The sequence below is a fragment of the Podarcis pityusensis genome (genome assembly GCF_964106645.2).
Source record: "Podarcis pityusensis genome assembly, chromosome: 2".
Lineage (NCBI taxonomy): Eukaryota > Metazoa > Chordata > Lepidosauria > Squamata > Lacertidae > Podarcis > Podarcis pityusensis.
In genome coordinates this window covers 93,895,532-93,922,048 of record NC_138029.1, presented here as the reverse complement: position 1 = coordinate 93,922,048, position 26,517 = coordinate 93,895,532, and the positions used below count along the sequence as shown (strand labels likewise).

Genomic DNA, 26,517 nt, shown 5'->3' with positions numbered 1-26,517 from the left:
CTTTATGCAGGCTTCTGCTAGCAGGACTCGTTAGTTGGATCCCACCCAATTTAATTTAACTAGCTGCATGATAGCAGCTCAGAGCATCTTTGGACTCCTGATAATATGTTTCCAGGAAAACAAGATTGTGAATGAAGCCTCACATACTGATTGGGTACCTGAGAGCTGCAAAAGACAGTATGTTCTTAAGTCCAATGGTGAAAGAAGCTCTGTTTCTGATGTAAGTGGTACTCTCCAGATATTGATGGATATTATCCCTGACTATTAGCCATTCTGGCTGAGAATAATTGAAGTTGGAGCCTAACAATATCTGGAGGGCACAAGGTTGGGGGAAACTGATTCGTGCGATGAATTAGAAATTTTAGAGGACTACATAATAACTGTTGAGCTCCCATTGCTCGGTTCCTGCTCCTGCCAACCTAGCAGTTCGAAAGCATGAAGTGCAAGTAGATAAATAGGTACCGCTCCTGCGGGAAGGTAAACGGTGTTTCCGTGTGCTGCTCTTGTTCGCCAGAAGCGGCTTAGTCATGCTGGCCACATGACCCGGAAGCTGTACGCCGGCTCCCTCGGCCAATAAAGCGAGATGAGCGCCGCAACCCCAGAGTCGGTCACGACTGGACGTAACGGTCAGGGGTTCCTTTACCTTTACCTTACATAATAACTGTAGACTTACATCAGCAGAGCTAGCAAGTTCTAACAATGCAGCATTCAGAGACAAAACACAGGATATACGCTTATTCACGCTGCACAAGAGGGGTCTGCAGATCTCTGACACTCTGGTTAGAACTGCTGAGCTATGTCAGAATATAGGAGTCATATTCCCAATACTGTTCAATTTGGACAGTGCTTGTTTTCTTGAACAGCCAGACTAAACTGGACAAGATCCTAGTTTGCAACAAGACATTAGTAACAAGACATGTTGTTTTACCCTACATCAGGGCTTCCCAAATTTAAGAGTTGCTGAACATAAGAATCTGTTGCGTCAGGCTAATGACCCATCTTGTCCAGCATCCTGTTCTCACAGTGGCCAATCAGACAGCTACTAGGCTAAGCTCATGGTGCTGGCTTTGGTTTATAAAGACTTATACAGCTTGGGAGCAGAATATTTGAAAGGTTGTCTCACCCCTTTTATCTTAAGTTGATCACTGAGCTGTGCAGGGGAGGGCCTTCTGCAGATACCATCCAATTGGGAGGCTGTTCTGTCCAATGTAGGAACCAAGTTTCTACTGTTGTGGCACCCACCCTTTGGAATTCCCTCCCCTTGAATATTAAACAGGTGCCATATCTTTTTGTCACCTGTTGAAAACCTTCCACAAGCTTTTTAAGTTGAGATATTTCCCATTTCCCTGGTGAATTTGCTTTCAATGTGTTTTTATTGTTTTGTTACTTGTTGTTTGCCACCATGGGCTCCTCTGAGAGGAAAGGTGGGAAATAAATTTAAAGGAGGAGGAGGAGGAAGTCGTTGACCAAAACTCAAGCTCTTAGAAACATAAACAAAATAAAGTCAAGAAATATAAATACATAATGAGTCTATATTAATCCCCAATTGTCACCACTAGTAATCATAGAATGTAGAAAGAAAGAAAGAAAGAAAGAAAGAAAGAAAGAAAGAAAGAAAGAAGTGAAAAATAACACCATACTTTTTATATTGTCTAATGAGATGAATGGCCCTGATGGGCTTTAACAAGTGCATGAATATTGGGCTATAGGTGGTTTGAGAGAGTTAGAAGCCAGAACACTAATACCGCTTGGAAGCTGCATACTTTTTTTGTTTTTATTCAGCCCAAGCTTCCAAAACTTGGATTTGAACCTAGATTTAAAGAAGATTTGCCAAATGTGCTATGTTCCGTATGAGAGAATATGCTCAGTCTGACCTCATGCTGTTGTTCCAAAGATCTTATCTCGCCCTATAGCCAAGCACAGTGAGCCAGCATCTTTCCATGCAGCATCAAAGAAGCTTGAGGACCATGGCCTTATTCTATCGCTGTTATAATGTCATCTCTCTAAGGGAACTTTTAACTAGCACTTCTAATACTTGCATCCTAATTATAAAACACAGGGGCAGCTGTTGCTTTTAGAGGAACACTTTGGTTGCAGGGCACCAGTGGAAACGCTACTGCTACCCAGCCAGAAGGCAAAATCTCCCCGTGAACAGCAGTCTGTGCTGAAAATGGCGATAGTAATTTTCTCTCCCGACAAGAAATAACTCTGCGGACCTCTCTATGTTAAATGGTTTGATTTCTCCTTCTTTTCCACTCCATCTGGTGTATTTCTTTGTAGCTTCAAGCTGTTTAACAACATGGATAATTTGGTTTGCAGTAAAAATCAATGAAGCCTAATTGTCCACTTACCATTTGAAAAGTGTTTTAGAAATGCTTCCAAAAAAAGTGGAATGTTCACGTTTTCATACAACTCATTTTAAAGCCGTGAATCATAACGGAACATTCCTCATCCTGCATTATGGTCATCTTGTAAGATGTTGTACATTCTGGCTTCCAAGATGGCTGAACTTGTTAATACAGCAGATGCATGAAAATTATATAAGCAAAGGATAGTGTTGTTCAGGCTGCTGACAAACGATTCTCTGAATTAAGATTGGAATTAAAATTAATTTGTCCTTGCACCGAGGAGACAACACCAGGGTGCAGTGAGGCAATGGAACAACCTCTTTAGAGGACAAGTAATGTTTTTTGCCATGCCTCTTTATCACAAATTATTTAATCATGTAGATATGCAGCAGCTTGCATCTAGATTCATTCCTGCCAGGAGAAGAGTAGAGGCAACATTTGCCAATTCTTCCTACATCCCTCTCCCAAAAGCTTCTCTGGAGGGTTGGAAAGCCCTCTTGAACAGTGTGGAAGTGGCACTGGAAGCTTCATATGGAAACGAAATAGGCAAAAGTCACTCCCCCTTCAAAAGCTTTTTGTGGACAGAAGGATACAACCAAAAAGATTTACCTCCTGGTACCAATTCAGGCTGACTGAAAAAATGGTACAGTAAATCAAATCAGTAAATCGTAAGGGAGACAGAGAAGGCATCCTCATTTGCAGGTTTCTATAATGAGGTTTCTAGTATAGTTTTAGTTGTGTTGTTTCTTTTGTCACCATATGCCAGGATCTGGAATAGCGGAATAAAAATCGTTGTGAACGGTAGTCCTTGCCTATTCATTTAAGCTATTGTTAGGGCCAAGTTATACATTATGGCAAACCTGGGGAAGTTCACGGAATAATATTCCCGTTACCTTCTCCCCGGTGTGTGACGTATGTCCCAGTCTCTTTTCACATTAGGAGAGGAGAGTGAATAAATGCATGTTATAGAAAACTATGCTATGGATAGCAAGGGCAGAGCAGGACACAGGAAGTTCATTTGGAGCAACCAAATGTATATTATTATTAATTAATTAAATTACCTTGACCCTTGAGGAGGAAGAGGTTCTATACGTTTCTTATACATCTTTAATCATCCTTGAATGCTAACCAAATGTGTGTCTTTTATGACCTTTAGTGTGTAAGCCAATAACAAGTCAAGGATAGATGAGACCCTAAACAATGGGTAGGCAAACTAAGACCTGGTGGCCGGATCCGGCCCAATCGCCTTCTAAATCTGGACCGTGGTTGGTCTGGGAATCCGCATGTTTTTACATGAGTAGAATGTGTCCTTTTATTTAAAATGCATCTCTGGGTTATTTGTGGGGCCTGCCTGGTGTTTTTACATGAGTAGAATGTGTGCTTTTATTTAAAATGCATCTCTGGGTTATTTATGGGGCATAGGAATTTGTTCATTCCCCCCCCCCAAAAAAATATATAGTCTGCTCCCGCCCCCAAGATCTGAGGGACAGCGGAACAGCCCCCTGCTGAAAAAGTTTGCTGACCCCTGCCCTAAACCACAGTAGTATTCTTAACTGCAGCACTTTTCCTTTCATAGAAGTGAGTAGCAACCATTCTGTTATATAGCAGAAAATAGAGTGTAATTGTGAACATTGCTTGGGTGCGACTAAACCTATTACCTAATACCCCAATGATTCAAGTCGCCTCTTCCTCCTCCTCCCGTCTGCATAGCTCTTTCCTGGGTTTCGTTTCTTGATTACACCAGATTGTAAAGAACAGACTGATAATAAATAATGAATAGATAGATAATAATAGATAATAAATGTATGCTACTTTCATACAGGTGGCTCCTAATTATTGCTCCTCCATAATAAATGTTAATAAATTGCAGTTGACCTTCTGCACTATTGGGAACATTTCACTTTACCTGAAGGTTCCTCCCACTGTGTTCTGTCCACACCAGAGGGTATGCATAGCTGCTCTGGGTGAGGAAGGGGAAAGACCATCCAAGAGGCCATTTGAAGTTCTGCACACACACACATTATATCAGGGGTCAGCAAACTTTTTCAGCAGGGGGCTGGTCCACCTTGGGGAGGCCAGACTATATTTTTTGTGGGGGGAGGATGAACAAATTCCTATGCCCCACAAATAACCCAGAGCTGCATTTTAAATAAAAGGACACATTCTACTCATGTAAAAACATACTGATTCCTGGACGTCCACGGGCCAGATTTAGAAGGCGATTGGGCTGGATCCGGCCCCCGGGCCTTAGTTTGCCTACCCATGCATTATATCTTCTATAGTGGGCACAGTTTTCACTACACTGTTTACTTATCAATATTTAAATTAGCGTCAAAACACTTTTCTGGATATATGTTTTTTTAAGTATTAAAATATTAATGAAATATGACTTAAATTAAACAGTGTTATAGCACTGTAATACCATAGTGCTGATGGTAAAAACAAACAAACCCCACTTTCCAGTCATCACCATTAAACATGTTTTTAAAACTTGAGGAGAGTGTAGACTTGAGGACAACATTTGAACAGACAGATTTCCCCAGAGTCATCTTGCATAGCCAGCAGAGAGCAAGAAAAAGCACAAATTACCTTTATGCATGAGCTACGCAGTTATGGTTGGATCGGGACATTTTGACTAAACTGAATAAGCCCTCATAAAGAGCATATTTTAGCTTGAAATGCATTAAATATTGATAATTTAAATTTAGCATCTGCTACTTACTTCCTTTGGAGATGGACAGATTTTCTATTATATGGATCTGTTGCTTTGTGATGAGAGACCTGAACTAAAAGGGGATTTTTTTCCCTGCAAGTTTCAGACATCCCTACAGATAACTTTTATTTTAAAGTGTGCAGTGATCATTGGCTTTAACAGGAGTCCTTGATACTTAATTTTTTTAATGGCTGGCAGGAAAACTGTAAAGGTAAAGGGACCCCTGACCATTAGGTCCAGTCGTGGCCGACTCTGGGGTTGCGGCGCTCATCTCGCTTTATTGGCCGAGGGAGCTTCCAGGTCATGTGGCCAGCATGACTAAGCCGCTTCTGGCGAACCAGAGCAGTGCATGGAAATGCCATTTACCTTCCCACCGGAATGGTACCTATGGTATCTACGTGCACTTTGACATGCTTTCGAACTGCTCGGTTGGCAGGAGCAGGGACCAAGCAATGGGAGCTCACCCCGTCGTGGGGATTTGAATCGCCGACCTTCTGATTGGCAAGCCCTAGGCTCTGTGGTTTAACCCACAGCGCCACCCACGTCCCATAGGAAAACTGTAGTCGCATTTAATTCACCGTGGCAAGATTGTCTTCCAAAATTCAAGAGTAGATTAGCTATGAAACTTACCTAATGGTTTTTTAAATATTTCCTTATCTTTTGGATAATGATATTCGAGAACCAGCCGTACTTGCTCAAAACGTAGGGCAAACTAAGATGTGAAAGAGATGTGCAGCACAATGTTGTGCTTGTCTGCTCAGAAAGCATGTCCTGTTGTATTCAGTGGGTTTTAATTTGCAGGTTGCCATTCTAAACAAACTTACCTGGAAGTAAGTCCCATTGAACTCGGTTGACATTTCTGCATATATATGAATAGGATTGGAGAGTAGGAAAGTCTGAGTAAGAGGCTGGAATTGTAGTTTCCAGCCAATGAGATAATTACATTCATTATGTATGTATGCATACACAGTGTTAAATATTTTGTTATACAAAAATCTTAGAAATTATTTTGGTGACATTTGAATAAAATCAAATTAGATCAGTTTCTTAGTTTTAACATGTATAGGTTACTTTGTACAAACTAACATATATAAAGGACTCAGTTGTCCATGGCTGAGGAAGTTACATGCACTTAAGTTAATGAATACTCAGTTATATCAATGATACTTAAGTGCACCATTCATTGGTTATGATCCATTCTAACTCTCCTGAGAGGCACACATATGTCCAAACTCTTTTTTTCTGAGTGTGACAATTATAGAAGAGTTCCAAACCAAACATTTGTACATAATGAGTGGTGAACAAAGTTATTTTTTAAAATGTTTGGTTTGATCCCTGTCATAGTTTCTGGGGCCTCTGTTACTTTGGACAACAGGGAGGTACTGTGAAAAATGCTGAAGACGGGGAAAACATGACCCTGAGCTGAGAAGATTAATAGCCGATGAATAACTAAAGTCACTTACGGTATTTCACTGTTCTAATTTCTGGAGCTCTTTTAATGGATTGTTTGAGTAGTTTATGGAGCATAACCAAAACTCATTTTAGTAGGGGGCGAGGAGGAGGGCAGAACAAAGTTTAGTCCGTCTTTTACAAAGGGAGAGATGCTTTTGAATATCACAGACACAACAGAATCTCTGTGTCCAAACTGCAGTTATTTGAAACCAATGTGATGTGAACCAACATTGCAGCTCTCTTGAAAGTCCTGTTTAGTTGTGGTGTTTAGTGTCACTGGCTTAGTTGTGGTGTTTAGTGTCACTGGCTTTGGCCGCAATAAACTTGAACTTGAAAGTCCTGTTTTAGAGTGATAAAAATATTGGTGCTTATTGGTGTACTGAATATTTGATTTTTTTTTATTTAAAAAAATCCATTTTATTATATATTCTGAATATTTGTATTTTTTTAATATCTTTTACCTAGAGCCATTCCCAAAATAGAGGTAATATATACATTTATTGATTTATATGAATACGCTATGCAACTATTCAACTACTTAGGAAAGTTTTGTAGAAACAGGCTAAGGCAGTGTGGTGAACCAACTGTGCTGTATTCAAAGGAGTGCCAAGTAGTGCTTTGCTCGAGTGCAACAACTTCTCTCCTCCCCCTGTGCACTCCTAAATCTTTCTGGGGAATCCCCTAACACTCTGGAGCAGATCTAGGGACAGCAGAGGGAGAGGTAAGGTGAGGAAGGTCATGTTGCTGCAGCAGAAGTCATTCTGCTTCCACATTTATTTAGTTGTATACTGCCCAACTATCATATCCTCTGACTACCCTGCCAAATGGTAGTGCTGATAGACTCTTTCATCTTCATTTTGTAAATATGATTTCAAGGCGTTTATTTTTCTGGAGACTATTGTGGAAGTTTTAAACAGAAATCCTGCTACATTTAGGCACCTTAAGATCTGACTTGATTTAGTGGACTAGGCATTCATAGCATGAATAAACAAAGATCCAATGTTCGGGTTCCAAATTCAGCCACACCAATGGGGGACTTAAATTTAAAAAAAACCTAGAGGCACACGTTTCACTCAGTTGCTGCTTGCTTTACATACTTACACCCCAGTAGCAGTGTCAAGTAGGGTACTTCACTGCCCGCTACCCCGGCAACCATTTCTGCATAGGTCTTTCCAATTTACTCTAAGTCTTCTTTTACCTGCAATTTTGATCTCACAGTCTCAAATTCACCGCTTCTACAAAGCTGTGTCTTAAAGAACACCTTGTTCACTGCCACCTCTTTGGATATAGCTCTGTTGCAACAGCATGAGTCTTGGGGATAAAAGTAGCTTGTTAAATTACCTCCATTTATCCCAGACTATTCAACTGGCTTGACTATTACAGCTTCCCCCTATCAATACCTTGTTCCCCCTATTCACCTAGTCTTCAGTATTCCTTCTGCTGCCTCTTTTTCAGAATCCTCATCAACTCTTTGGGACACCACAAGGGCAAGGCTGTTCCTTTTCTCTCCTTTTCTCCCTCTCTCTTCTTGACATGTTTAGGTTTAGCATTTCTCTGGAGTGAGAGTCTGGGCAAAGGGTTAGTTCAGTTCTACAAGGTAAAAGACCCCTTGAGTGAGAGGTGAGAGGGTGAAGGAACAGAACATTGTTGCCTGGATGAAAGGCGGGGTCTGTATAAGATCTACTGTGAAAGCAATGACGATGTTGTTTGGTTAGTTGGAAACATAGGAAACTGCCCTATACTGAATCAGACAATTGGCCCATTGAGTTCAGAAATCACTGGCAGTAGCTTTCTGTGATTTCAGGTGAGGGACATTCCCTGTCCTACCTAGAGATGCCACAGAATGAACCCAGGACTTTCTGCATACAAATTATATAATATACCACTGTGCTTTGCTTGTGGTTATGATTGCTGAGCACTACACATACACACAGCATGCACTTTCTATTTTGTGCACGAGTTGCATTTTATTGGTCCAAGGAGTCTGTGTTTGTATGACAGAGCAGCAGTGTACAGTGGTGCCTCGCAAGACGAAATTAATTCGTTCCGCGAGTTTTGTCGTCTTGCGATTTTTTTCGTCTTGCGAAGCACGGTGTCGGGAAAGTTTTGGAAAAGCTTCAAAAATCACCAAAGTCTTTAAAAACCTCAAAAAAGGCTACCACACCGCATTCTATGAGTTGCTCCTCAAAGTCAAGTCGCAACTGTATTAACGGTGTTAAGAAAAAGGAAACAAACTTGCAAGACGTTTCCGTCTTGCGAAGCAAGCCCATAGGGAAAATTGTCTTGCGAAGCAGCTCAAAAAACGAAAAACCCTTTCGTCTAGCGAGTTTTTTGTCTTGCGAGGCATTCGTCTTGCGAGGTACCACTGTATGTGCGCTTTGTTCATGTTGTTGTTGTTATGTGCCTGCTGGGCAAAGGGAGTTATGGTGAAGGGGGTTCTGATGGTTGGAATCTGTTCCTCCTGGTTCCTTTTCCACCGGGCAAGACTTGGGCTGCCTTGCCAATCAGCCCTCCAGGCTTCTCTTGAATGCCAGGTTGGTGCATACTATTACCACACTGTCCTGCAGTAAATATAGAAGTTGTAGTGCAGATTTTCAAAACTGTCAGCCCTTGATGTAAGAGCCTCCCTCCTAGAAATCAACACCTCCTGTCTCCTAGCAAAGGGACAAGGCATTCAATCACTAGACAGCAATTCTGCACACTGAAATATGTGTTCTTTGTATGGCTGAATAATAAATGAAGGTTAATTTAAATTTGAAAGCACATTAGAAAATGGAACGGCATCAGGCGGTGCCAGAGAAGGATGCTCACAGTGATGGTAGTGAAGAGTAAACACATGGAAGCCTTTGAGTGCAAAAGAAAAGAAAAAAATAGGGTCCCCTCCCGAAAAACAGCAACAATGGCTGTTTGTTTTAATCGCCGCTTTATAAAACAGCTTGCCATCTTATTGAGTCAGGTTTTCCCATTCTGATGTCACAAAAAGAATAATATGGAATGGGGTCTGGAAATGACAATAAAATTTGTCACTCGACAAAACTTTTATTTGCTCTTTTATAGCAACCACACTGCTGCCTGATTATCCTATAAAAACAAAGTATACAGTTTTACTGTTCTGTGTCACTATGTCTTTAGCAGCAAAACAGAACACACATCATTTCAGGAGTGTCTTAAATTAAATTGGCATGATGACAAGTCCAAAGAGTGTCTGTTGCAGGCATTATGGATAACCCGGCGAATTCAAGGTGTCATCCTTTACAGGCTATTGATTAAAGCTAGCCAATATCCATCTCTTCAAGAATGGAATAATCTGCTGTCATTGCTGAAATGATGGGGATCTTGCAGAGAAGGTTAATCAGATTCCAAAGAAATCATATGTGGTCTCTGATGAATTGCAAGCCACTTTGAGATCAGTCATTGACCCCTAACAACACAGACTGTTGGAATACCTCACCAAAGACTCCCGATTAAGCTGAGCATTCATGGAATAAGAGTCGAGGTCCTCTTGTGGATCAGAAGCTGTAACAGGAATTAGAGAGTAGGAATAAATGGACAGTTCTCCCAGTGGAGACAGGTAGGAAGTGGAGTCCTCTGAGGGATCAGAATTGGGACCTACCGGGCCTCTGTCTTTCTAGGCTTCAATATCAGTTTATTGGCCTTCCTCCACTACGCAGTGTGGAGGTGTTCCCTATCATACTGAGCCTCTTCTGGCTTAGATGTTATGGAGGAGAAGAGCTGTATGTCATCAGCATAAAAAATATTTTTAATTAAGGCTACCCGCTCTCTCCTAATCACCAGTACAAAACCTAACCATTTTAACAGCACTTACTTCATATTGCACTATAAGAAGGAAGGGCCATTTTTTGTAAAGAAAAAAAAAGGATGAAAATCTTAGCAAAGAAACCCCCATTTATGACATCATTATCTCCACCTCCCACTCACCACCCCACCATACATATTTTAAAGCCACTGATCCAAATAAAAGCTGCCAAATCTTGTGGTCAGCCATATATATTACCTTAGTAAGTTTCCTTTGGCCACGAGTAAATGAGTGTCCTGTCCATTTTCACTGGCACTAGATTCAGCCTTCTGTGTCCTTTTGTCTGCTCTGCTTGTTGAAGCATCTGGTAAACATAAACCTCTCCACCCGACCATTCATGCTTAAATCTGAAATTACCTTCTTATTCATTCTGGTCCCGGTTGCACCACATGGTGTAGAAACCCATTTCCCCCTCATGTGCTGAAATGGCTTTGGCCTACAAGGTATCATTCCTTTCCAACTCACAGCTGTATTTGCCACCAGAAGGTCTGCCCATTCTCTGCCTGGATGTTGCTCAACCCAGCAATTGCTCAAAGTCAGAGTTAGATTAATTATTATACAAAATATGGTGTAGAAGGACAGGAAAACTAGGATCTCTGGGTTATATCAATATAATGGCTTCAGTGCGAGAAGAAAAGTCAGAGTCATAGTAGATGCTGTGCTCCTTGAAATTTCCATAAGACTAATGGGGAAAATGTCCTGCATGAATAGTTTTTCCATTTCATTTTCTGGATTAAAAAATAGGGATTTTTAGAACTGGGAGGTGGAAGCATTTCCTGAAAATCTCTTCCACTGGAAGAAAATTTAGCTTCCCCCACCCCAACCCAGTTTGTTGTCATTGCTTCTCCTGTCAGCTACTGCTTCTGTGCAATTTTCATTTTTATTAGTGACTACTTCTTTGCCAACACCCCTGGATCCTAGGCACTTCCGTCTTGTCCTTTTTCTTTCAGTTCCATAGGCAAGCCACCTTTCCACCACCATCATCTGCCTGGCAAATAACCTGGGTTTGCTGTTTCCCTCTCAAACCATCTGGATGCCTACAATGCTTTAGAACCCTTCTTAGCAATTCTGCTAGCTTCCATTATCAAAATGTTTGAAGGCAGCGCAAAGCTCTTTTATAAGGAAAAAGTAACAGAACTGCAAAAAGATAGCAAAAAGAAGCAAGTGTAAAGCCCCTGGCCATTAAAACGCACACACACACACACACACACACACACACACACACACAAAACTGTCAAGTGTTAAGAGAACAGCATTAAGCATTGGTTAAATGAATACATTGTGCTCAAATCTCATTTCTTCCTTCTCACCCTTAGTACTCCATTTACCATCACTTCCTCATGTCTGGCCATATTGTAGCCTTCCTTGAACTTCTTTAATGCCTATGCAACATCCTTTCAGTACACCTCAAGTGTTAATTCTGCTGTTAAGTGTTGAGGGCAGGGAGAAATAGTCCTTTCAGATAAAATGAGAAATTGAGTTATTTTCTGAAAGCAAGCTGGCTAACAGACTGTCATTAGAAACCTGAAGCATTTGAGTTTCAGCCTAAAGATTCCTCCAAAGAAATGTTCCAGAATACTTTGTGTGTAGTTCTGCCTGTGACTGATGGGAGTTGGTAGTCGAAAACATACGGATGGCATCAAGCCAGTGAAGCCTGCTTTATATAGAAGCAGTTTAATCCCTGCAAAGAGTACACATGTGCATGGGAAGCATGTGCAGGCTTAAAATACTTTCCACATGCCCATCTTGCCATTGATGGTCATGTGAACAGGCCTCCAGATGTAGTGCTTTTATGTCCCATTGACTTCAGCCAGAGACTTAAGTGTGTCCTCCACAACTGCTAAACAGCTGAAAACATGTCACTCTTCCACATATGTGGTTGAGGCTTGTGGCAGAGACTGGCATATCCCTATTGGCCTCATAGACAGTAGTGAGGCTCCACATTCAAATGTGCCACAAGTAGAAAATGAAAACAGCTGCTCTTGGTTTTCTTGGCTGCACCCTTTCACCTTACTCCCGCAGCAGTCAATTTTGCAAACAGTTCACCATACGGTGGACTAGGGCGAGGCAGGATTTCTTCAATAGACATTCCTGGGGAACAACAGTAGGAAAGGGCAATTATTATTATTTTTGAACTTGTTGGTCACTTGTTCCACAAGTGACTTACAATGTATTTCCCAGTGAATTTCAACAGTTGCTTGCAGGCTTCCCTTGTCATATGGCTGGCAACTGTGGGAAAAGGATGCTGAACTAGAAAGGCCTTTGTGGTCTGATCCAGAGGTTTCTTTGTATGATCCAATGGGAGCCAGAAAGCATTTCCTTCTTTTAATCCGCCAGCCTTGAAAACTTCTGCTGCTGCAGCTCCTGCTATTTTGAGTGTCATGGACTGGCTGGACACAAAGGAGAGATGGGAGAAACCAGCGGGAAACTCCCAAGGGAAGAAGGCTCAGAGCCCAGGGATTGGCGGTGGAACGATGATGAGTGGTTAGAGGGAGGAGCAGGAGCAGACTGGGAGGAGGAGATGTCAGAAGCTGAAGAGGTAACAGGGTTTAGTGAGCAGGAAGAGTATGTGGCACAGAGAAGCTGAGAAGCAGAAGTGGAAGCAGGAGAAGAGGGAGGCCAAGAGGCAGAGATGAGTCAGGCTGGTGAAGAAGCCAGGGTGTCTCCTCTCCCCGCTGGTCCCCCAGGACCAGGAGAGGCATGAAGCAGGAGGAGCAAAGGCAGGCATGCCATCCGAGTCTTAGATTGTTTGGGAAGACCCAGGGGAGGAGGAGAGTTAGGCAGCTGTGGGAAGGCCTTCAGTCTCCACACCTGCCTCTCAGGTGTAAGACCTACTGAGAAGAGTTGCTGTGCTCATTAGGCCTGGCACTCCTGAGCAGATCTTGTTTCTTCTAATAAAGAGTTAACTTCAGTTACTCTGTGTGATTTATTACTGGCTCACTCCTGACATCGAGGAGCGCTGAGAAGCAGAAAGAGTCAGCTAATAGTCAAAGTTGAAATGGGACCATTGGAGGCTATGATGCTGATGGGCCTTCTGGCGGTTCCCTCACTGCGAGAAGCCAAGTTACAGGGAACCAGGCAGAGGGCCTTCTCGGTAGTGGCGCCCTCCCTGTGGAACGCCCTCCCACCAGATGTCAAAGAGAACAACAACTACCAGACTTTTAGAAGACATCTGAAGGCAGCCCTGTTTAGGGAAGCTTTTAATGTTTGATGTATCATAGTATTTTAATATTCTTTTGGAAGCCGCCCAGAGTGGCTGGGGAAACCCAGCCAGATGGGCGGGGTATAAATAATAAATTATTATTATTATTATTATTATGATGTCTCTCCCTAAAATCAGTAGGATTAAAAAGTGCTTACCCGCAATGTGCTTATGCCCCAAATATTTCTGACTGCAGTCGAGTTTCAACACATCCCTTTTGTGTTGATGCTCTTTTCAAGCACCATCCTTGTATATTTAAATTGACAGGCATGCCCGCCCCCCTCCCCCCCGTGGATTCTGCATACAGTGATACCTCAGGTTACATACGCTTCAGGTTACAGACTCCACTAACCCAGAAATAGTGCTTCAGGTTAAGAACTTTGCTTCAGGATGAGAACAGAAATCGGGCTCCAGCAGCACGGCAGCAGCAGGAGGCCCCATTAGCTAAAGTGGTGCTTCAGGTTAAGAACAGTTTCAGGTTAAGAACGGACCTCTGGAACGAATTAAGTACTTAACCCGAGGTACCACTGTAGTTGGAAACAAACCAGAAAAACAACCTGGATTGTAACTGGAACTCTCATTCACTACTTGCCTTAAAACTATCTACAATAACATCATGGTGGATATTTTGGACTTTCTGAAATTGCCCAATTGCTTCTTGCACTCTCTCTGCTATTTTTGCCTGTTTCACTCTGTAGTTGTTTTTATTACATTTGGAGCCGGAGTTGAAAAGGCACCTGCCTTTTGAGTGCCAGGCTGCGATTTATTTTCTGTTGCTTGGTTTCAGGCCCCAGCAGATAAGTGTCCCACTGTGTCATGTACTCCAGATTAACATGACACAACACAGCTCTGCATGATCTACAACAAGCAAATAAGACAACCCAGAGCTGCTTATTCTAAACAATGCCTCCTAATGGACACACAATCAATATAAAACCAGGGTGGTTTTTTGTTTTCAAATTGGATGATTTGTTACTCACAGACTTATGCAGCTGGGTGGCTTGTAATTCTAAAAAAGAAAATCATTGCAGCTTTGTGACAACTGCAGTGTTCGTGCTGCTAGCAAATGTCACCCATTCCAACTCGTTTTGCTTTGGAAAGGAAGAGCTTGAGTAAAATAAACATAACAAGCATACCCAAGTAATCCCCACCTAACTCATTCTATCCTACTAGCTGCTGAGTTCTTTTTCAAGGGAGGAATAGTCCCTGTGGAATGTGCTTATCTTATGAACAAGAGTCAGGTGTCCTGCTGTATAACTTCTGAAGTTTGAATACACCTGTAAATCAGCCAGAATGGAGAACTGCAAAGTAGAACAAAGTGCTGGATGAAGATTTTGGAGGATGGGACATTGAGGCAAGCTGAATGGGTTTATCTTCTCTTCACCCACGCACATTAGCTTTCATTACCCTCTGTCCACCCAGCTATCCAGAGGGGAAGTCCAAAGCATATTCTGGTCATGGCTTATATGGCAGGAGACCGCAGACAGCAAGGGGCAGGAAGGTAGCCAGGTGGTTACAGGGATGCCCAGTCATCCCTGGAGTGGGTGCCTCAGCAGGTGTCCCACAGGGCTTACTCCTGACACCAGCCCTGTCAGAACACAGATACAAGAGGATTAAATGGCACAAATTAAGTACTTTACATCTCTTCTTGAGGCTTTGTCCAAAGGTAGAAATGAGTGAAGCATTGGTAAGAGAAGGAAATGGCTTTGGCACATCAAATTATCTCCTCTCAGATATTGCTCACCTTGGAGTGAGGTTTGCTGGGGGGAGAGAGAAGACGAAGCCACCAGGAACCGTGTGTTTGATTATTCAGGAGCTGCTAGAGCCAATTATAAGGGCCAGCATTTTGCCAGTGTTAATTCTCAACTCTGGCTTGCATATGTGCTTATTTATTGCAGCAGAGAAATTGCACTCTTGCTTAGTAAGTGAAATGTATGTCTATTGTCTCCTTGGAAGATTTGAGATTCCAAGAGAGTGTTAAAATGTAGCTAAGATGCCTTGTTGCTGCTTTTGTTGTCATGCAATGCAAAAATCCTCTGCTCTGTAAACAGCGCTGTTGTTTCCTTTTTTGGATAAGAACTAGAGCTGCAATACAGAAATTGCTGACAGAGGCAGAAGCAAAACTCTTCTGATCTTCCAGTGACACCTACAGTTAAGAGAGCTATAGTCTCTTTTGAAGAGCTGGAACCTTATAGATCAGTTTGGTTCTGGAACACATAACGAAGGGAGCTTTTTAGGAATCTTACAGTTTAAGCTTGGAGTGTTAACTCTGCTTACCTGGCAGGAAGCCCCATTGAATCCAATGGTACTCACTTCTGAGTAGTAATGGCAAAAATTGCACCCTGGTAGGACTACTGAGTACAACAGTATACAATGCAATACTTAGAAGTATGTTCATAAGATTTTAAATGTTCCTACAAAGCTGCACATGGCTCCGATGCTGCAAAGTTTTAAGTGAGTGTTAAAAACTCCCCTTTTGGATTGCTTTTAATAATTAAGTCATGCCTAGGGACTGCTCCTGATGTCCTGAGTCTTGATACTGCTGTCACATGTATTGTTCATATTTGTTTTAACTGTCGTATATAGCTTTAAAATCTTTTAAATGGACTGTTATGTGGCTGCTATTGGTGTGCTTAGTTTTATGGACGTTAACATATTTAATTTTGTCAGCCACCTTGGGTGGGCTATGCCCCTAAAGGCAGCATATAAACACTTTTATAAATAATAAATAAAATAAAATTTCCTGGAAGACATAAATACCAAAAAAAAAAAAAAAAAAAATTCAGTAATTAAGGATTCTGATTCCCCTCCTCCAGCTTAATTATATATCATAAATGCAAGGAATTCCACTGTATTTTACCCACACACACAAATTGTTGACTTTCGGATCATTTAGGTTATTTTGTGCTTTTATGGAACGCAACAGCTTGTCTAACCAAGCCTATTATTGTTTACATCGTAATTTATTTGGGATGAAAGATAAGTAAATCAAGAGTCCTTTATTTTGCCAGGAGTTAACTCTCCGTTCAGTTTACCTCTTGAAACCTTGCTTCTCAATAAATCAGGGATGGAGATGAGCTAAACAGTTGTTTTCCCAAGGTAAGCAATTGTGTAAACAGGCAGAATATCTAATCATCACCATGAGCAGGTGGGATCCAATTTTGCCAGCTGCAAAGCCTGTTTAGTTTACAATTTGATAGATTATAGCTACAGCTGGCTGTGTGACCCCTCTTGCCAGGATTGCTTTAGAAGGAAGAGGAATAGAGGAACCATTCCTTCTTTGGTTATATCCTTGGTTTAAAGCAGTTTAAGGTAGCTGGGAGATAAGAAGAGGGCTTTCGTAAAAGGCCTTTGTAAAAGAGGGGATTAAGATTAGTTATTTTAATTTATGCATTCAAATACATTTGAATGGGGAGCTTGCCATACACTAGTCCACATAAAGATATTAAAACAGAACAGTGCAGTCAGAAGTGTTTTCTGATGTACTCAGCATTTATTTATTTGTAAACGAATTTATATGCCACCTTTCATTTTGAGGAGATATTTACACTGCAAGTTTATTTCTGAAGATTATTTCACAGATCTTCTGAAGCAACAGAGAATGTCTAAGGGCTTATCCACACGCACCTTTCCTCTGCTCTTTCCAGGTATGGACTATACTTTAAAGCTCAGGTCCGAGAGCCCTTTTTGCTCCAGAGCTTTCCCTATGAAAATCCACTCTCAAAGCTCAATCAGAGCAAATGGCAATCCTCAGAAATCCCTAACTGATGTTTGCTTAGTGTGCACACTAAAGAGTGACTTTTTGCCGGGAAAGCTCAAGGCAAAAAATAATATTTGATATTAGTAGCCCATTTTAAAAAATGGAAGATAGCCAGAATGATGCTGGGTTCCATAAAAGGAGATGCCATAATTAAATAGCTCATTCTTACTAATACTTTTTACAAATGCAGATGTCTTATGTGTGATTGGCATTTGGCTTCATAACACCCAGGCACACTTGGCTACCCTTATTTGACTTCTCTATTGCACTTTTCATTTGCTGCTACAGTAAGGTCGTTAAATATATCTTTCACTTTTTCAAGTCCTTGAAAACAGATTGGTAAGCTTTCTCCTTGGGGGTGATTTGTAAATTGCTTTACAGAAGGCTTAAGCTCATGATGAATACGACTAGAAAAAGTTTCATCAGAGTTGCACTCTGGTGTCATTTTTCATCAGGTTGTTTCAGCCACTCAGAGAAATGCAATATGTCAAACTTTATCTCTGCCTGGCTTTTACAAAACATTAATGAATTAAAAAAAATTGATGCCTTTGTAGACATCGTGCATTTGTTGAGTTCAGCTGGACGAGGTGTTCAAAACTCATCTCAAAGAAGTAAAAACAAACAAACCTTCCAGTTGCAAAATATAGAGCTTGCTGCAATGAAGTTGGAATACTTCATTCATGGAATCGTAGAATTGGAAGGGACCCCGTGAATCCAGATGTAAAGTTGCTATGTATATTACAAGTTAGAGGCTGATACTAGTAAAAATGAAGTTTCTTATAACATAAAATTTCAAAAAGATTGTGGCTACATATTACCAAAATTCAGGAAATCAACAGTCCAGGAAAAACCAAGGAAGGGATGGTTGCATTTAATGAGTATGTATGAATAATTTGTGTACTATTTAAGTAGCTCTTGTAAAGATGAAGGGTTGCAGCCAATTGTGTTTTTCTGTTCATATAATAGTCATTAATCTAGTGGAGGCTCTCTAATGGATGTAGAGTGGAGGTGAGTTTTCCTCACCTCGGCTTCCTCCTGCAGCTCACACAGATTTTCTGGATGGAGCTGTGAAGAGGGCTACAGGAGAGGGGGAATTGTAAAAATCTTCTCCCCCTTACTTAAATTACGGACACACCCACTGGATCAGAAACCCTTCCATTGGTATGGCAGTCATAGTGTTTTTATTGTCATCTATCTCATTTATAGTATTTGACATTTTGGAGAAGACCAAGTGTATCGGCCATCTAGGGACAGAACATGTGTTGAGATCACATGTTAAGGTAGCCAATTTGACTCTCAAAATGACTGTGGTTAAAGGATAATGATAATGTGGATGGACTCAGTCTGTAATGTAATGCACATAGCACAGTTTCCCCTTTGTTGAGTATTTGTAGCATGTCGATGTTGCAGTTTTGTTGGTATTGATAAAGAGTTGAAAGGGGTAGGGAAAGGAGTGGATTTCTGTAATGACAAAGGAATTACACCTGGAATCCATGTTCTGAGTGGTGAATTCTGGACCTCTTCTCTACTAGATGTCTAACCGAAGCCATTTCTGTTTCCTAAAATCATTAGAGAAACTTATTCCTCTGTTCATATTTGTTAACCGGGTCTCATTGAATCATGTCAAGTGGATAAATGCTGCTTCCTTGTGCTGAAAAAGAAACTGAGGAGCATTGCAATTAACTTACTTGCCTAAAGCAATACAGCAAATCATTGAGAGGTTGCTGTGAGTCGCCTGGAATTCATCAGAAAACCTGCCCTTAAAGTTCCCTCGGCTTGAATGAGACCCATATAGATGAGAGAGGCCCTGATAAGAAAGAGCTGGTTGCCTCCCGAATCTCATCTTTCCTTGGTGTACTTTTCCTTTGTAAATACAGTGAAACTCATCCAATTGTCTGTAATCGGTTTTTAAGTCCTCGGTAGAACTTACAATTGCCTCATCCAAGGTTTTAAAAGTCCTAATTTTATCTGAAACCCTGCATGGCATTTCGTTACAAAGGGATGTCAGGGAAACAAATGTTCAGAAATGGCATGATTCTAACAATCTATGGAGAGCCCTACTGAGAACTTCTTATATACACCAGAGGCCAATCTAGCTCAGCATTCTGTTTTCACAGTGGCTCCGTGGGAGAGCATGCAGAAGGTTCCAAGGTCAATCCCCAGCATCTCCTGGTATGGCTGGGAGAGACCTCTCTCTGAAATGCTGGAGAGCCACTGTCAATCAGTGTAGACACTACCGACAAACCACAGGTCTGCCTTGGTATAAGATAGCATGCTATATTGCTAGCTAATATTCAGTGGCATATTGCTTCTGATACTGGAGGTAATATGTAGCCATCTCTATTGCAGACTTCCAGCAAACCTAGAAGGGGTTGCTGAGCACAACAGAACGTAAGAGATCAAGTAAATATGTAGTAGGGTGGCCCAAGGACTCTTGATACGTTTCATCAAATACTTCCTTTCTTTCCATAGGTAAGAACAATATGTTAGAAGAAACTTGGGCGTACTGGTGAAATAGCAGCTCTGTGTCATGTACCCACTTTGGAAAGGTGTGGTACAAGTCACTTTGAGTCCTTCTGTCATTATATGGTGTATTTCTTCCCAGTCTGCATCACTGCCTATTGATGGGCAGATGGAGAGATGCTCAGCCTAATGACATGACCAGGCCATGTCGTTCATTCCACTATACACTGTGCAGGGAGATTTTGGCATGAAGTTTCTATTTGGAGATATAGCTCCCATTTTTCCACTTTGAAAACATGATATAAGTTTTTTAGACCATATAGTTCCACCCTTTGTTGTTGTTGTTGTTTAGTTGTGTCCGACACTTTGTGACCCCATGGACCAGAGCACGCCAGGCACTTCTGTCTTCCACTGCCTCCCGCAGTTTGGTCAGGCTCATGTTGGTAGCTTCGAGAACACTATCCAACCATCTCGTCCTCTGTCGTCCCCTTCTCCTTGTGCCCTCCATCTTTCCCAACATCAGGGTCTTTTCCAGGGAGTCTTCTCTTCTGATGAGGTGGCCAAAGTATTGGAGCCTCAGCTTCAGGATCTGTCCTTCCAGTGAGCACTCAGGGCTGATTTCCTTAGGAATGGAGAGGTTTGATCTTCTTGCAGTCCATGGGATTCCCTTATACTTGCATTATTCATGTTTATAACATATCATTGGCTGCCTGGGTTGTGTGTCTACTGGCTAGATATAAATAGTATCTATTAATAAAATAATTTCCTGGGATTCTTATTGGAGAAACCATGGCAGTGTATTCTGTTTAGACTCTAAGACTAGACGCTCCTTACAATAATTCACTATTTATATGAGCAGAATATTCAGTTTTTGCTACATGGTACCATATGCTTCTGGGTTGTAAAGGTTTACTATAATATTTAAACATGTAACAAAGTGTGTGAGAGCAGTTTCAAAAAGATAGGGCCCATACTTTATCATCATGCAGATTAAGGTTGCACAAATCTGCCATTTAAAAAACTTTTACTGCTTTGTTACCAGCAACACACTGTAAATTCTATAAAGACGGAAAATACACATTTATTGGTTATATTTTATTCTTACCTTGTTTAATTCAGTTTAACCACAATTGTACTTCACACGCCACACAACGCAGAGGTCTTGCTACCAAAATACAATGCATTCTCAGGAAATAATTTGTTGGGCACGTGAAAATGGAGAGATGCTATTGGGCGACAGGGAAAAGGCAGAACAGCTCAACACCTACTTAGCTGCAGGGGAGGGTGACCAAGATGATCAAGGGTCTGGAAACCAAGCCTTAGGAGGAACGGTTGAGAGAGTTGGGTATGTTTGGCCTGGATAAGAGAAGACTGAGAGGAGACATGATAGCCATCTTCAAATATCTAAACAGCTGTAACATGGAAGATGGAGCAAGCTTGTTTTCTCCTGCTCCAGAGGATAGGACCCGAACCGGAGGATAGGACCCAGGGTATAAATAATAAATTATTATTATTATTATTATTGGAGGTTGCTTGGATGGCCATCTGTCACGGATGCTTTAGTTGAGATTTCTGCATTGCAGGGGTTGGATTACGTGACCATTGGTCCATGCTTAGCTTTCCACTGAAAACATAAAAGTGCTTAATCTGGCTAGATACACCTTTACTCTGTATGGTTCTGAAGCATGTTTTTTATTTGTATACGGCTATGAGCATAACTGCCTTTCTGGATTTCCCTGGTTGCTGATTTTATAAGTTGACACGTTTGCTTTTGTTTCTTAAAACAAACAAACAAACAAGAGAAATACACTAAAATCAAAATTATCACCTGTATTTAAACTAGCGATTTTAAGAAAGAACACAGTAAGCTTCATCCAACTAAGCTATAGTCAGAATAGACACATTGAAATTAATGGACCTAAGTTAGCCATATTCATGAACTTCAATAAAGACTAATGTTGCATACAACTCAATTTTGTCAATCCATCATTATTTTAATTTGGGGTACACTTAAATTCATACAGCAATAAATACACTCAAGCTGTAACTTTCAGTAGTAATGACAACTTGTCTCTGCACTGACCAAACTACTAGCTCAGTTTACTCTCCACTTGTCAGTGTGGAACAGTACAGCGACCTGATACTACTATACCAGTGTGAGTAGATAAATAGGTACCGCTGCGGTCAGAAGATAAATGGCATTTCCGTGCACTCTGGCAGTCATCACGGTGTCCTGTTGCGCCAGAAGTGGTTTAGTCCTGCTGGCTACATGACCCAGAAAGCTGTCTGCGGACAAACACTGGCTCCCTCAGCCTGAAGCGAGATGAGCGCTGCATCCCATAGTCGCCTTTGACTGGACTCAACTGTCCAGGGGTCATTTACCTTTTACTACTGGTCATACTGTTGGTATAAACCTCATTGAACCTTCTCTAGTTAAGGACCACTTAAGAGCTGTACTCTCTCTGTGTGTGTTGTTGTTACTGTTGTTTTTAAATCAGGTGAGTTACTTTCTTTGGTGTCCTTTATTACCTGCAGATCCAACACGATTTATGGTGGCACCTAACAGCATGGATGTCACTGCTGGCGAAAGTATTCTTCTGCCTTGCCAGGTATCTCATGATCACCCGCTAGATATTCTGTTTACTTGGTCATTTAATGGACACCTGATAGACTTTGAAAAAGATGGGGATCACTTTGAAAGAGTTGGAGGGGTAAGTATCACTATTAGTAATCCACCAAAGCAATTCTTTATGAGTGCTGAGAATTTCAGCAATGAGCAAGATATGTTTATGGGCAGACCTACAACTCTAGCTGTGTTTATATCTTTAGAGCACATTTCCTCCCCTCAAAGGATTCTGGGCACTGCATTTTACCCCTCACAGATTTACAGTTCCGAGCAACCTTTAACAAACTACATTCCCCAGAATTCCTTGAGTGTGGGAAATGTGCTTTGAACGTGTTTTAAAGGTATAGTATGCATGCAGCCTCTGCCAGCTTCCAACACTGGGTGTGTACACACCTACACACTCAAACATAATAACTCCAGCAATGAAATGCTTCATTTCTATACTGTCTACAGTGTCAGTACAGTTCACTCTCCCTTGAGCTGACAGTGCAATCGGAACAGAAGTACTTTGCTGCCGGTGTAAACCAGTACTGTTTAAGAATATCAGTGTGAAATTTGTGCACTGAATAGATATACCTGCTGTGAAAACAAACCCATGTTTAACTGACCACTCCTAGTAAGGGACATGGGAAGAGTGGGACACTGAATCCTCTGCTGGACCCAAAACCCTGCCAGCTTCTGCCACCAGTGAGATGAGAGGAGTGCCTTATCACCATTTTTCTTTTGCTCCATCAGTTCCAAGCTGGTGTAGCTCAGTGGCCAACAGGTTAGACCAGGGTTTTCCAAACTTGGGTCTCCAGCTGTTTTTGGACTACAACTCCCATCATCCCTAGCTAGCAGGACCAGTGTCCAGGGATGATAGGAATTATAGTTCAAAAACAGCTGGAGGACCCAATTTGGAAAACCCTGGGTTAGACCCTCATGGGATCCATGGAGCTTAGCATCAAGCAGATGCCAAGTTCCTGCTGCACTGCTTTGAAATGGCCTGTTTGTGGGCCTTTCTCCTGACGGCTGGAGGGCTGCAAGCAGTAGCTTACTACCATTTTAGGTGGAGCTGGGGGCATCTGCTGCAGTGAAACCCTACCATCACCAGTAGTCCTCTGCACTACTAAAGCAGGCAGAGAGGATATGAAATACAACCTACCTGCTCCCGCACCCCCCAATGACATCAAAGCACGGTTGGGGGCAGGATTGCAGCCTAATTCTTTCCGATTGTCTTGCTAGTGTGGTAATCTTTGTATCTCCTCAGTTGCATTGTCCAAAGAGTAATTTCTCAGAATTCTCTGCTTTTCAGAAGCTACAGATCATTAGCAAATCATGACAAATGTTCAACTTTGCACTGACATAGAAACAAATGTGAAGTTAGGTCTTAAGCATTTGCCAGTAGTTTGCATTATTTGTCACCAGCCTTATTTGCATTATTTGTCACCACCCTTCACAGCTTAAAAAAAGAAATTGGATGACATTCAACTAAGCTCTACACGGAAGTGGACCCACTGAAATTAATGAACATGAATATGTTATGTCAATTAATTTCGACAGATCTACTCTGAGTAATACTTATTTGCATACCACCCATTACTGCTAAGCAGGAAGCCACAGATGGTGTCTGAGAGGCAGATTGCCACCTTTTCTATATAATGGAGATCAGCTTATATTTAGTATATGTGTTACCAAAATCCAAAATGGCAGAGACAGCAAGCTGTTCTTTGAAACTGAAATAAGAATGGGTGGGTTCTATACTACATAGAATGCAAGGCTCCTGTATGGGAATATACAGCTCTGATGGCATCATATGAGGCTGCACATGACTTTGTCTTTACCCTTCTCACCAGAGCCCAGAAACTTACCTACAGCCTTGCAATAAATCCTTCCCACATAATCAGGCTCTATTTTATCCCTTCTGCTGCTGCAGTTGTCTAGTGTATGCAAACTTTCAGCCATGCTTTGGGTTCCAGAGATGATCCAAGCAGCTGCTACAGCATCTTCTAAACCATCCTCATAATCACCCCCTTATCCCTGGCTGTTAAGGGAATCAGGCTTCAGAAACATTATGGAAACTTGGACCAGAATCCAAAGAGCCATAGAACTGGTACTGCTCATGATCACAAGGAGCCCTTAGACTTACCAAACAGCAGCCCCCTCCCTGCTCTCCCCATGTATGGCAAACTGCTTTATAATCAAAGGGAACTTCAAACACAGCTTGTGATACGACATAGGAGACAGCTGTTGAAATGGGAGAAAACTCTATTTCCACTGGGCTAGTGCAAGCCCCTTTCATGAGCAGCTCTTTGGATCCTAGCCACTGTCTAATATCCATCCTGCATTTATGCAATGCTGTTTGAGTTTCTCCTAGTTTTAGCAGTACATGCAAGAGCGACACCAAGCCTCTGGCTTGTATGCTTGCTCCCATGCCTCTTCTCTGGCATAAGCATGAGATGAGAAGCCCCCACTTCCTGTTCAATCAGAATTCTTCATTATGTCTGAATTCAGGGGAACTGTGGTTCCTGAGAAAAAAAGCTGTGATCAAACCTTGGTTTGTGACCGCTGTTTGTTCTCAAACAAGTTTAAACTAACCAAAGTTCCTTGAATTCAAACATAATGAGAAACTGGTTTGTTTAAAAAGGTAAGTGAAAGTTTTTGATCTCCTTACTATTCCATCAGAAGAGAAGAGTAAACATGAGCCTGAGGCACAGGCATGTGGCAGTAAACTATGGTTTAGCATTACCGCCATACGAATTTCTGTTCTGTCTACATGCTAAGCTGCACACACATATAGATGGAAAATGAGTGTGACACAGCTGGAGTACAGCAGGCTATTTTGCTTGGCTTCAGTAGCTTGTATTTAGGTATTGGGAGAAATTTGGTTCAGTTCTCAATTAAGGGCAAATCTACCCAATTCATACTTTCTGAAAAAGTACATGGAACAAAATAGAGCATTCCTTTGAAATCTGCAGTTCATTTTTCCTAGCAAGTAATGCAACAACAAAAAAATGCATATACCAGGGTAGAGAACACATTAAAATGCACATATTAGTGAATTTTGAAATAGCATGAGAAGATGTATTATATTAGGGGAAAATGCTTTGGGGAAAATAGGTATAGAATGAAAAATTGAAGACAAACTTTCATGAGGATTTTAAAATCCTGAATTTGAGATTGAGAAAACTGAAAGAAATTGAAATTGACAGATCTGCCTGCTCCTACTTGTAGTCAAGGCTTTTTAAACATATACCATATTTTAAAATCGGGGGAGATTGCCCCTGTGTATAAGACTACACCCCCCTTTTTAACCTTATTTTTTTTAGTAAAAAATCCTAGTCTTATACGTGGAAAAATACGGTAGTTCATTTTAAAGCCATTTGAACAGTAGTCACTGTTGCTGCTACTTATGAAGCATTTTTGTTTTCAAAATGCTGTACCCTCTGCCTTTATTTTTTTTTACCTCGCGTAAAATGGTCATCAGCTATTTTAAGATAAGCTGAGGCCAAGCGCTAGTAATTTGCCCAAGGCAAATTAAGCCAGTGCTACCTGGAACCAGCCATCCCAGATCCAAACTCTGAGCCATACTGGTTTTCATTCCACAAACAGAAGAGGAAATTGCAGTTGCAAACATTAGCTGCCATCCCTTGACTATCAGGACAGGTGCTGAAACGCGAAAAGCTGTGGAAGATAAAATAAATCATTTAAAAGTTCTGCCCTGCAGGGGGCATAGCAGCGGCGATAACAGCTGTGGCTTGCAATTACACGTAATTGTATCCCCAAACCCCAGAATATGTACTATATTAATATCTCTCAATTAAAAGGCTACAACTGCAATCTTATGCTTAGATTTCTAACTTGTTAAGCACTGTGCCTGGTGGACAGAGAAAATGTGTTTGGGTGGGTGTGTTTTCCGAGTCACACAATCATGCAGAACCATAATTAGGTACCTGCAATTGCTAATCATACATGAGCATTTGGCATTTGGAAAAACAAATTATCCTTCTTTCATGCTAGGTAATGCACATGTCCTCAGAGAGCACTGTCCTCATGACCTTTTAATACAAAAGCCAGGCAATCGAAATGCTGGCTGCGGCACAAAGACTGTGGAAGCTGTTAACAAATGCGTCCCAATTTGGGCTGGTGCTCACTTG

General features: G+C 41.5%; 2 protein-coding genes across 21 annotated transcripts in view; one reads left to right on the top strand and one right to left on the bottom strand.

Moving 5' to 3' along the window:
- Positions 1 to 26,517, bottom strand: part of LOC308471663 (uncharacterized protein) — a 93,615-nt gene that overhangs the window by 28,118 nt on the left and 38,980 nt on the right. The gene's annotated exons all lie outside the window — the stretch shown is intronic.
- Positions 1 to 26,517, top strand: part of LOC308471560 (contactin-4) — a 520,761-nt gene that overhangs the window by 467,004 nt on the left and 27,240 nt on the right. For all 13 annotated transcript variants that reach the window (XM_080995664.1, XM_080995658.1, XM_080995657.1 and 10 more), the window contains one exon: positions 22,291 to 22,466. In XM_080995664.1, the coding sequence (XP_080851790.1) occupies positions 22,291 to 22,466 (176 nt within the window). The remainder of the gene's footprint in view (positions 1 to 22,290; positions 22,467 to 26,517) is intronic.